At 29.9% G+C, this 13,556-nt stretch overlaps 1 protein-coding gene across 1 annotated transcript; it reads left to right on the top strand.

Moving 5' to 3' along the window:
- Window positions 1-1,780: 1,780 nt before the first annotated feature.
- Window positions 1,781-9,219, top strand: LOC129890408 (vanillin aminotransferase). Its single transcript, XM_055965960.1, has 17 exons — window positions 1,781-1,893; window positions 2,051-2,132; window positions 2,584-2,656; window positions 3,657-3,754; window positions 4,074-4,166; window positions 4,313-4,386; window positions 4,503-4,541; window positions 5,238-5,326; window positions 5,421-5,497; window positions 6,454-6,528; window positions 7,046-7,177; window positions 7,471-7,558; window positions 7,675-7,753; window positions 7,885-7,975; window positions 8,199-8,277; window positions 8,385-8,500; window positions 9,006-9,219. Exons 1-17 carry the CDS (start codon window positions 1,874-1,876, stop codon window positions 9,078-9,080), a joined length of 1,380 nt encoding a protein of 459 aa, XP_055821935.1. The 5' UTR covers window positions 1,781-1,873; the 3' UTR covers window positions 9,081-9,219.
- The last annotated feature ends 4,337 nt before the right edge of the window (window positions 9,220-13,556 follow it).

The raw sequence follows: 13,556 nt of genomic DNA, 5'->3' as shown, positions 1-13,556 counted from the left end.
GCAAGTATCATAATATACTAAAAGTAATTAGATAAGTGAATCAAGATTAAGATAAGCGTACTGACCTGCTCCTAAATATAAACACATCAAAAATAATAAAACAACAACCTAACCAAGCCTCCATAAGCTCGGCAGGTACAAACAGCAAACAAGACCACCTACTTAGGCCCCCATAAGCCTAGAAGGTGTCAATTAAATTTATATACCCCTATTGTAGTCCCCTAGCCCCGTAGGCAATCACATAGCCCTCTTAGACAATAGGATAGTCTCGTAGGCAGCACATAGCCCTCTTAAGAATCAATATAACCTCATAGTCAATTCACAACCTCTTGGCAACGACACAACCCCATAGGCAATACATAGCCTTCTCAGGCATCAATATAGCCCGTAGTTAACTCATAGTCCTCTTAGGCAACACCATGGCTCTATAGGCAGCCATAGCCTTCTTAGGTACCAATGTACCCCCATAGACAACACATAGCCTTCTTAAGGATGATCACATTCCTGCAGCTAACCACAATAGCCCCAAGAGCAACAATAACAATTTAATAGGCTAAAGGCAAGCAATTTAGCTATAAGAAACCTATACGAATAACTTCCAAGTCATGCCCAACATAAGACCACTACTAACAGAATTGAATCCCGACTAGGGAGTTTTACAACAGTTCGGAAATCTAACAACCAACAATCTTGGCAAAAATATAACAACTATAACTACAACCTTCTTGTAGCTCCTAAGCGTTATAAAAATATGCCGGAAAAAGAAAATAGCCTTAACATACCTTTTTTGATGACTTCACGTGGCCTATTGACTTCCTTCCAAATCCCTACCTAATACTACAATATGACATGTTTACAACTAGCCCACGAATATAAGGTACCACTACAATCCGACAAAAGATATAGATTTTTATCGCAAATTACTATTTATGGCTTATCGAGACTAAAATCAATGAAAGGATGGTCTTACCTTGATCTTAAGCTCGTAATATAGGTTGAAACCTTAAAATATAGTCAAACCCCAGCTGCTTCAACCAAAATGGAAACACGTTACAAAATCGACGGAACTAATTATACCCACGATAACAAGCTCAACGTGTAGAAAAACTTCCATCAAGGGCTTAGATCGAGAAAATTGGTAAATAAGGGTTAATTGGGGTCAGAGTATGTTGGGTTTATATTCCAGAATGTTTTTTTGGAGAAAAAATGGTGAAGATGATCCTAAATAAAGGTTCCGCCGACTTGGGCCCGCTTGACGTACCTGCTTGCGTCGTCTTGCAAAAATATAAATATCTATCTATTCTGAAGTCGTATTGACGAATGGTTTGATACGTTGGAAACTAGACTTGTAGAGCTTCGATTTGATAGGTCATGGGCCCTATAACTCTTTATGGTGTGCCAGTCACGATGGATCGGAGTCGTGACAGGTGCGAATGCATTTTTGGAAACTCTGAGCAATATAGCTTTAATATATCAAGAAAAGACAAAAAAATTTCATGATTTACCCTCAACATTAATTGCTTATTTTTTAATTATTTTTTCAAGGTTTAATACTAAGCCTCAGTTAATAGGGATAATATATAAAATCGTCATGTTAATTATTATTTTCTTAATGAGTGTGTCAAATCCAAATATGACAAGTAAAATGAACGGATGGAATATAATATACTATCAATGATTTTTTTAAGTTAAACTAATCAATGGCCCCTCACAACTTTTTCTTTATATATACTTTTACCTTCCACCTCTCTCTATATCTCTTTTCTTGCTTCTTGCTTCTTGCTTCTTGCTTGTTGCTTGTTCTTTCTTCTTAGCAATTTTCTCCAAAATTTGGCTAATTATATAGTCATAATTTTCAAGAAAGCTTGAAGGAATGGGTGACATTAGTAATAGGTAAAGTACATCAATCATTCTAATGAGGAAAAAAAATAGCTTTCTAATTTATCATGATAAAATTTCATAATATTATTATTGTACTGAATAATGTTCAGTTACTTTAGTGCCCAAAAAAATAATTTTATAATTTTATTGTTATAATTTTAATTTGCAGATTTATGGGACATGATATGTTGGCACCCTTTACTGCGTCATGGCAGATGGATATGGGACCTTTAGTTATAGAAAAGGCGGAGGTTAGATTTGTGTCTTATTTTCGTGACGAGCTTTAAGTTATATGCATTAACAAGTATAAAAAAATTGTTACGTATTTTATTTGTAAATTTTAAAAATTGTTATGCACATTGTGTTATGATTTTGTCTTAATTATTTTATCATATTTAAATTTACTTTTTTGAAAAGAAAAATCAAAGCATTATCATAATTATTTTTACTTTTTATGAAAGAAAAATATAAATCTCTTTCGTATTTGATTTATTTTTTTAGAACCGCAATACATTCACTGTGTAATAGTTTAGATTCTTGTTTGGAGGAGATTATTCTCCCGATAGATTTTATATTAGTTTTTTATCATATGTAGGTCGCTTAACTAAATCATATTAAATAATATGTATTTTAATATAGTTTTTTTAAATCTGATTTATCGCCTTCATAATGTGTAATTAACATTTGTGTAATTTGTTATAGGGTTCTTATGTCTATGACATAAATGGAAAGAAGTATCTTGATACTTTATCTGGTTTATGGTGCACAGCATTAGGTACTTAATTATTTCATTATTTTTGTGTACCCCTTTATTTTTTAGTACTCTAAATATTTAATACATAAATGTCGTTCTTATGAATTTTTTTCCCTATTGCCACGGTTGATAAAACCTAGATATTCTCGATAGATAGAGACTTTTTTTTTTAAACTAATGATGTATGTGTTTTGTACGTGTATATCGCATTAATTATAATAAATAGATATTTTCAACAATTACATTTATGATGTGTTTGACGGAAAAAAAAAACTTTACCTCAATATCCAATATTTTATAAAATTTTGAAATTATTTTAATTAGAGTAAGAGAAATATATAAGCAAATGAAGACATTTTTTCTCTTTTTAATTAGAGCCCGTTTGGATTGACTTATAAACTGTTTATAAACTATTTTTTAGTTTTTTTGAGTGTTTGACTGACCAACTTAAAGTCTTTATGTGCTTAAAATAAGCCCCAATAAATAATTAGATTTGTTTGGATGGACTTATTTTAAGTAACTTATAAGTTGAAAACAACTTATAAATCAAAAAAAATAATAAGTTGGGCTGCACCAACTTATTTTTTTTAAAGTTTTAAACAGTTTCCAACTTATAAACTGCTTAAAATAAGTTTATCCAAATAGGCTCTTAATCTTTAATTTGATTGCTAGAAATTGGCTTATTTTTTTTAAAAAAATATTTTTCCTCATGCCAAATATTTTCACTTTGATTTTCATATGTTGAAAGCTAACTTTTGATGATCCAAAGCTTGTGAAATTCTTGATTCGATGAAGTTATATACGGATAGTGTAAATATTTTTTTATATTATCAAAATATATTTTTATACGTTATACTTAGAAGATGATTTTCACCACAAAAGAATATGACGTGATAGACGAATAAAAATTCTTCATTCTTAATTAGATATTTCGAGTTCGAATTCTAAAAATATAAAAATATCTTATAACAAGCTTTTCATTTTAATGAATCTTACGCGAAACTTATCTGGATTATTGCAGGGGGGAGTGAGACTCGTCTTATTGAAGCTGCAAATAAACAACTCAACACATTGCCATTTTACCATTCCTTTTGGAATCGTACCACAAAACCTTCTTTGGTATAATACATAGTATAAATTTGGCTATTAATTTATTAGTATTACTCCTTTCATCCCAAGAATATTTATTTTGTTTCTCGAGAATCAAATTATATCAATTTTACCAACATTTTAAGATATATATTTTTAGCTTATTAATATGAAAAAATGTAACTTTTTTATTATCTCTAAAAAATATATTTAATTACTATAATCTAATTCAATTACAAAAATTAATTGAATTGATTCTCAAGAAGTAAAATGTAGTAATTATTTTGGGATAGTGGGAGTAGATTACTGACTGATTAATTAATTATTATTTTTTTGAATACATATACAGGATCTTGCAAAGGAGCTCCTAGATATGTTTACTGCAAATAAAATGGCAAAAGCTTTTTTCACAAATAGTGGATCAGAAGCTAATGACACTCAGGTTTTGTCAATGCCTTTTCTTTTTTCCTTATCATATTAATGTTATTTAATCTGTTATATATATATATATTGTATGAAAAAATTATGGGAAAATTTTCAAGGATATTAAATAATTAACCTTGGACTTTACATGTCAATTATTTGTAGGTGAAGTTGGTGTGGTATTACAACAATGCCCTTGGGAGGCCAAACAAAAAGAAAATTATTGCTCAAGGAAACTCGTAATCTTATTTTTTTTTAAAATCTTTTTATTTGTATTATGTTTTTTTAAAATTTTAATTTTTTTTTAAACTTTGGCTTACACAATATTTTCTTGGTATATATCACCTTTAAACAGATACCATGGTTCCACTTACATGTCTGCCGGTCTCTCTGGGTAATATATTGTTCATTTTATTTTGTACGATGATATTTGATTAAGCATGAAATTTAATAAAAAATATATTTTTATACATATTTAATTTTTTTTGAAATTATAGTTTTAAACATGTCATGATTATTTTAATATTATTTAAAGATAAAATAAACATATTAAAATTAAAGAATTTTCAAATAAACAAAACTTATCATTCTTTTTAGGGTTCCTTCTTTATAAATAGATTGGAAAAAGAAAGCATAGTGTAAAATGGTAATATTTGTTTCTAATAGAAATGATAATATTAACATATAAATATATATATAATTTGTCTGATCCGTTTAAATTTAGATAAATTATTTAGTATTTTGAGCAAATCTATCTTATAGCCATGGGAAGATTTAGGGGGCGGAAGGGTGTTCACCTAAACCTATTCGACACAAAAATATATTATATATAGGGTCACCTTTTTGTGTTTATGTATATATATAAATTTTGAATTTCTTAAATGATATGCAAAAAGTTAGCTCACTAGACTAGAATATTAAAATACACCCCAACATTCAATGTTCAATTTTTAGCGACTACATTATTTCAAACATGGTGAATGAAAATTCTCCACCATTGCTCTCGACTCAAATAATCTTTAAACATATTAAATTCAATTTATTTTAACCCGTTCATAATTAACTCAATCCCATCCATTTTATTTTGCAGGCTTCCTATACTACATCAAAAATTTGATTTGCCACCTCCACTGATTCTGCACACTCAGTGCCCTCATTATTGGAGCTATCACTTGCCAGGTAGATTTTTATTTATTCTCCCTTTTTTATTGTATATAATATAATATAATATTGATCTTATATTATATGGTCTAAAATAAAATGTGTATGTCAGGTGAGACAGAAGAGGAGTTCTCAACTAGGTTGGCAAATGAATTGGAAAATCTTATACTCAAAGAAGGGCCTGAAACAGTAATTTCTATCTACTTTTATCATTTTTTTATCATGTTTGTTTTTTGTTGTATATAATGTAAATATATAGATGCAGATTCAATAACAATAACATATTATTATTTTTAGAAAATAATTCAAAATATTAAAGATAATTAAAATAGAAGAAATTAAACACAGTAATAATAAAATCGATGAATAAAAAAATGTTAGCGTAATAGTAATAATTTTGATAGGAGAACAGATAGATGCTCCAAATTAGAAATATTGCCCTACGACTGTTAAGAGGCACAATGCTCTATTACTTACTAATTGTCTTACCTATTTTTTTCTTTCTTTAGATGTATCACCGTCAATCTCTCGCACCTCCTCATCACTAGGCATCTGTGCTCATTCTTGCTTCACATTTCAAACTAACTCAGTCTTGTTTTTCATATTTTGTCCACTTATAATGCCTACTCACCTTGCCCCCTATATCTTCATTTCTAATTTTTTTCTTCTCTCTTTTAATATGTCTTTACGTCCATTTAAGTATCCAAAATTAGTGAACTTTTTAGTATGTATATAAAATTTAAGTAAAAATTTATTGAATTTACGTGAATTCATATCCGACTCTCTAAATTTGCTCATAAAAATAAATGCCTAGGGAACTAGAGGAAAAACATTGTGCAAGAATTTTGCCTACAGCCTCTCCCACTTTGTTTGCTAGTGGCCAAACTGTTATGATTAGTTGCAAATGTAGTTCATAAATCATAAAGACAGAAGTTTACGCAATTGAGTAGTTTTGATTCAAATTTTATATAAATGCTAATAATAGATTATTGAATTAGTATGAGTAATAAATTTCAAATTCAGTAAATCAAATGAATTACAGTAAAATTTTGAACTCAATTACAATATTCAAATTATAAATTCACACAATATATATTGTTTTTTATATAATATTTTATCTTATTGCTTTATTACTTATCAATCAGGTAGCTGCTTTCATTGCCGAACCAGTCATGGGAGGAGCAGGTGTCATAGTTCCTCCGGCAACCTATTTTTATAAGGTCTGATTTATTGTTGTTTTCGTCATAATATTTGATTTGATACAGAATTTAAATTTTTTTTTAAAAAAAATATGATAAAAATATGTTATAAATATTTGTATGATTATTACTCATCTCATTAAGAATAAGATTGATATTTTGAAGTTGTTATTACTGAATATATAAAGTGTTATCTTTTTTTTATTGTAAACAACTAATAAGAATAAAGTATTATTGAGATGGAGATCAAATAGTTGATAGCCTCCAATTTATGATTTTTCACATTAAAAATGCTTTTGATTTGACACTTTAGATATTATTTTGTCCCTAATATTTATGGTACTTCTTTTGAATTTTCATGCCCAAAATTAAAATTCTAACTCCTCTTTGTCACATTTTTCTCTTTATATTTTTCTTGTATGATACTTTATTTTCATAAATAACTATAAGAGCATTTTTAGTCATTTAATATTTCATTTTAACTAAAAATAATATTGATTAGAATTGAAAACAATAACCCCTTCCTATTCATTTTTAGATCCAAGCTGTTTTAAAGAAGTATGACATTCTCTTTATCGCGGATGAGGTGATATGTGGATTTGGAAGACTTGGGACAATGTTTGGCTGTGATAAGTACAACATTAAACCTGATCTTGTCTCTTTAGCAAAGGTAAGTCAAATAATAATATTAATTTTTTTTAAACATTATTAGTGAATTTAAGTTGTGATAACATATTAGTTATCCTTTTTACTAAATTGCCAATTAATACTTATTATTAAGTGATTTATATGTAATTATCTAATAAGCGACTTAGTATGATTATATAGCATTTGCTAATATTGTTAGTGCATAAATTTAAACTCTAATTAGAAGAGTTTAAATTACGTGTACTAAGTAATATTTACGCAATCAGATCACTTTCACCTTTTTGAATTTTTCATTTCTCTTAATTATGCTTTTAGGCTCTTTCTGGTGGATATATGCCAATTGGTGCTGTGCTTGTAAGTCCTGAAGTTTCCAAAGTCATACTTTCTGAAAGCAATAAAATTGGTGAGCATATAATATCAGTGTGATTGGATATTTTGTTAATCAAATTGATCAATTTTTTTTATTATATATTTTTGTGTTCATCTATTTATAAAATGATTTTTTTTTCCTGCAACAAGGTGCTTTTTGCCATGGATTTACTTATTCCGGACATCCTGTCGCGTGCGCGGTTGCATTAGAAGCACTGAAGATTTATAAGTATATAATTTTTTTTTGATATCTTTATGTTAAAAATATGTTTGATTTAAACTCTATTTAGAATCATATTACCCTTAAATATTAGATAATAATATCATCGGTACACTTAAAACATTTAAATTATTTTTCAGGGAAAGAAATATTGTTGAGGTAGTGAACAAAATAGCACCAAAGTTCCAAGAAGGTTTGAAAGCATTTGCTGACAGTCCCATAATTGGGGAGGTACAATACCCTCTTTTATTTTATTTTATGTATTTAAGTTATATACTTCAATTTATCATGAATTTTGCATATTATTATTGGTATTTAATTTGTTATAACAGAATATTTCCCCTTGAGTAAAAATATGCTTCACCCTAAATTGATTTAATTATATAAATATCTTTTATCCTATCAACGTATAAAACTTAAACTCATATTTTTATTCACTCGTTTTTTTTTTAAGATAAGGGGAACTGGTTTGGTACTTTCTACAGAGTTTGTAAATAACAAATCTCCTAATGATCCATTTCCATATGAATGGGGTACGTTTTTTTCCCCTTTTTTCTTGTTGCTTTTTCAATTTAAGTTAAACTCAAAGCTCAATTATATTTTATAAATTATTAAATTGTTTATTTTTTGTTTAATTAAGCTGTTGGTCCATATTTTGGAGCACAATGTGAGAAGTATGGGATGTTGGTAAGTTTTTCTGGTGATCACATAAATATGGCTCCTCCATTCACCTTGACTCTTGAAGAACTTGATGAGGTAATAAATATCACTTTTCATTTGTTTGAAATATTTTAAGATATTTTTTGAGTATGCAATATGCCTGGAGTCGAAGGTCTTATCAGAAAATAACCTTTCTACCTGTATAAGGTAGTAATAAAGTTTGTACACATTTTTAAATTTTATTTGTGGAATTATATTAGGTATGTTATTGTTATTGTTGTTGTTTTGAGTATACAATATCTAGAAATTCCTCTTTTGTTTGCCTATGAAGCAGCGGAAGTAGATAAATTAAGAATGACTTCTCCTCAAAAGCACATGTTGTTAATAATTTGATGAATTTTCAACTTATGTCATTTCATGTAGTGATTTGATGAATTTTTATATCCGTGGACTCTTGCTCAATAACTAAAGGATTTTTTTTATTCGAACCTGATATGTACACCAAGTCATACTTGATTAATTAGAATATACATTCGTTTCATGTAAATTGAAAGACAATTAAAATCATTATCATTATTTTTTTTTTATTTTTTTTTTGCAGATGATAAGCATATATAAGAGAGCATTGAAGGACACTGAGAAGAGAGTGGAAGAACTCAAGTCTAAGAAGAAGTAAAAGCTCATGGCAAAAGCTTGATGATCCCAAGAAAGAAAAGAGAGAAAAAAATGGATCATTTCTAGTTTAAATAAAACTCTGCCTTGTTGCAGTTTGTTTGGATCATTGTCACTCGTAATAAATTGAATTATATCGTATTATTTTGATGAGTATAACGTTTAGATATATTGTATCGTTTTTCATGAAAAAATGCTTAAAATCTTAAATTCCTATTACGTGACATCGAAACGCTAAAAAATTAGACACCATTAATAAACATATGGTTTCAATGATTGTGTCCACGGATGGACCTAATTCACGACTCGTGAACCAATTTGTGAAAATCTGAGACTACAAAATTTCAGATTTATTTTTCAAGTGCCCGTCCTCATACTCGTGGCTAGTCAGGTTGCAGCATTCCAGTCAGCAGTTGGTGAGTCTTTCTCATTCGAAGACTTCATGGATTAAGTGATAGTTAGTAGCATTGCTTTAGTTCAGTACTTGGAATCACAAGTGATTCCAAGCTAACCCTTGGTACTAGCATATTTAAGCATATCATATGAAAACTAAAGCGGAAGCTGAAACATAAACAAATGAATAGATGGTTTAACATTGGTCTAGATGGAGAAATAAAAGACAATCCATGAACTGAATAGTAATGTAAGAAATAAGCCTCTACTATTTAGAATGAGAGAAAGAAGTTTGCTGGGACATGGCCCCAACTATCAATAATGAATTACTGAACTAAAACAATGCTACTAACTATCAACTAATCAATGAAGTCCCCAAATGAAGAGGACTCACCAACTGCTGAGTGGATGTTGCAACTTGACTCGCCACGAGTCTGAGGACGGGTGTCTGAATCTACATCATGAATGGATGCAACGCAAAAAAGTAGCGATTAGTAAGTGGAATGTATTGAGTATGTAAGATGACACTAAGTATAATAGTACTAGGTGACAACGTATAATGAGAATAAAAAAAAGTTTCAAGAATCAAAATCATAGCGGAATAACTGAACAAACATTCTTTTATCAGTGCATAAATATCATTTGAGAATCCTCTTAAAAATACATATATATGAGTCTATTTGATAACTCTGCATCAAACAAGTGTATATAGCCATATCTGAAAGATCAAGAATGGTAAGTTAAAAATGTAACACAAAAAGAAATACTTACAACCGACATACATTATGTGAGCTCATGATGTTCAACTTATAATCTCAATTTGAAGGGCTGCCTTATACCTTACCAGGTATAAAATCAATCTATTTGTGTGGATTCAATATCTTGGCCTTAAAGGGCTAAATGAGTTGACCGAAAAGGCGGTATACTCAAAATCCACAGTGGCACATAGTTATGAGACTTAAATTTTCTAAGTCTGCGTCCTCTCGGTATTGAATAGTCCTCCCAAAATAATATTCATTTATTGATACTCATAAATAGGTAAACTATCTATCTGTTTAAATCAAGTATGAGGCTCAGCTCAAAAATCATATCTCAAACATCCTGTATTGAAGTTGAAATCCATATCATGCTTATTTCATGCTTAGAAACCATCAAAGTTAAAACAAACCCATAGAAATCATGCTATCGAGTTTAATAAAGTTTGACAATTGAAGTAAATCCATAAAGAACATAAGCTTATGAGGAAAAATCATAAGTTTCGTGAAAAACCCTAACTTGGATTCTATCAACTTTATAAAGCCTTTGAAAGTAAACATAATTTAGGCATGTGTCACGCCCCGAGAGGGTACCCTAGGGGTGACCGACACTCAGAAACCATCTATGGCTTTCAAAAGAACCACTTGGCCTCATTACTCATTTGTTCATCAGCGGAAGACTTAAGAATACTAATGTGGACTTGTCATCATCAACATCAAAGGAAAAATAGATAATTCTTAGAAGAAGTAGTTTCTAAGGAGAACTACTCCGATTACATCATCAAACTCTGTCTATGAAGCCTCTAATACTCTTAGATGATGCCAATGACATGTCCATGGCTACCTTAAAAGAAACATAATACTCAAAAATAATAAAAGGATAGAGAGTTCCTCCGAATACAAGAAGGACTCACCAAATAGCTGAAAAATAATGATCTTCAATGATGTGCCTGTTGAGGATCTCTAACACCTGTATCTGCATCATAAAACAATGCAAGTCGAATGACGTCAGTACGTAGAATGTACGAGTATGTAAAATGGCAGGAAGGTAAGGACATATATCAAGAAATTCCTCTCATGAAAACTCAGCTCAGAACTCAACATCATCTCAACATTAATAGGTAATGCAAATTTAAAATAATAATAAGAAATGCTTACTCAGTTGGGAGTTTCTGTAACCGACAACCATCACTTATGAGCTAGCGATGATACAATAAAGCGATGTCGTTGCCACATCCATCCAATACCTTGCTAGGGTAAAGGACATCACTATCTTGGATCCACTCATCAAAGTCCTCTTTTTGGGACTTAAGAGGCATAGCCTCCATCCTACGCTGGCTACGTAGTTCTGGGGTTTGAGTCAATTAAACTCTTACCCAACTCGGTGCTCAATACTACTCCCAAAATATATGCTCATATTAATCTCATCATCTAGTCTCATTGGACTTTAATTTAAATCATCAAACTCATCTCATTACCTCTTCATCGATCATTATACTTCAAAAATATCATTTACATCTCATCAAAACATCTTGCTCAAAACATCATTTACTCAAATTCATTTAAACTCAACTCTTTTGCTCTTTCAAAACTCAATAAAATACATATATAATATTAATTCATATCACTCTTTTTATCAATGAAAATATTAAAAAGCCAATATCTTTACTCAAAATATGTGTAAAAATATTCATGAACATCAAATCAATTAGGATTCATGGGAAAGTAGCCATGAACAATAATTCCAATAATATGAGAGATAACAATAATAATAATATTAATGCATAAATATATCTACTCAATAGAAGAAGAATTAATTTATTTAGAATTCAAAATTTGGATAAAACTCAACTTTAACTAAATTATAATGAATTTAAATATTGGGTGCATGGACGAAGTCAATCCGATGCTATGAAAGCCTTACATACCTTAAATCGGAAGCTTTACTCCGAATTGGAACACTCTTGGACCCCTAGCCTTTTCTTCTTGCCAGAGCATTTTGTGTACTACCCGGAGTATAATAATTATCGGAATAATATTTTTATACTACTAAAACTAAAACTATATTTGAGAATGAGTAAAGAAGTGTATAGAGAGAAGAGTTGCTTAAGAAAACTTGATGAATAAAATGAGAAAATAAGGTGGGTATTTATAGGTTTGGAGGAGGGACCTAACAATAAATAAAATTAATTACAAAGGAGGATCTTGAAAATTCAATGGAGGATTTTGATATCATGGATGATGTCAAATGGATTTAGATTTTTCTATGGTAGGTGAGATGAGATATCTTTTAATGGAATATCCATTTTCGAAGCTGCGTTTGAACAAGATAAATTCCTTATTAGGATTTGGTGTGTTCATAAGAATTGTAGATATAGAAGTCTAGTTTCAGTTAGTTCAAGAATCATCCAATTTGGAGCATGCTACATCGAGATATGAATTTTATTCTACAAATACTCCATTCCGTCACGGAACTATGTCTTGCAAAGATTAATTTATTTGATCTACTTATCTGAATCTTAAGATATGTTCTTCATGAAAATTGTAGGTAATGATGTTGTGGTTACTCTGAAATTTGAATAACCTAATTTGGATGATTCTATGAAAAGTTATGCTCAAAATACAGAGACATTATTATTTTTATCGAGAATTGAAATACAGATATACAACGTTTTAGGGGGTGTTACAGTATGAGAGTGAAGGATACTCTCACTGAATTCTTACATAACCGAGAGAAAGAAAGCTAGAAAGAATAACTTGCTTGAATGCCTTGAAACTCTAGCTTTTGCCTTCCTTATTATTTGTTTCTGAGTTTAGGGAGTTGAGAGTGTAGAAAAAAGAGGAACTGAGTGCTTAAAGTAATTTACTCCCCGCGTAATTGCTAAAACATTGTGTCCTAGGCTTAGGAAGAAATGGAAAAGACAAAAAGAACCCTAACTTAAAAAATTGATACCGTGGTTCCATCTAGGGTAGTAGATGTCCTTCGTAGAAAGTAGAAAAATTATTTAGTCACTGTAGTTCAGTTATGAGACCCTTCTACAAACTGTAGACTTAGTTATTAAAAGTTAGGCTGAAAGTCAAGTTTCAAGACTTGGTCTACGAGCCTCATCTATGGTTCATAAATAGATTTATGATCCGTAAACTTGATTAGAATCATTAGAAAATTATGAGAGTATGCTTACCTTGATTTGGAAGGAAGAATATTGATGGACTTGCTCAAAAATCAATTCTCAAACCCTAAAATTGAGTTCTTGATTTCACTAGAGATAGGAGAATAATTTGATGTTAGAATCTTGTAGAAATTCTAAAATTATGTTGTAAGATCATGTAGA

This window comes from Solanum dulcamara, chromosome 5, assembly GCF_947179165.1.
Source record: "Solanum dulcamara chromosome 5, daSolDulc1.2, whole genome shotgun sequence".
Classification (NCBI taxonomy): domain Eukaryota; kingdom Viridiplantae; phylum Streptophyta; class Magnoliopsida; order Solanales; family Solanaceae; genus Solanum; species Solanum dulcamara.
Note: the sequence above shows the minus strand (reverse complement) of the source record. Positions and strands in the feature narration are given on the sequence as shown.

Bases quoted from the DNA above. Each gene is read 5' to 3' on its own strand.
- LOC129890408 (XM_055965960.1), top strand. From the start codon at position 1,874: ATGGGTGACATTAGTAATAG. The intron at 7,559-7,674 runs GTGAGCATATAA...TCCTGCAACAAG, and splicing joins TTCTGAAAGCAATAAAATTG to GTGCTTTTTGCCATGGATTT. The intron at 7,754-7,884 runs GTATATAATTTT...ATTATTTTTCAG, and splicing joins GAAGCACTGAAGATTTATAA to GGAAAGAAATATTGTTGAGG.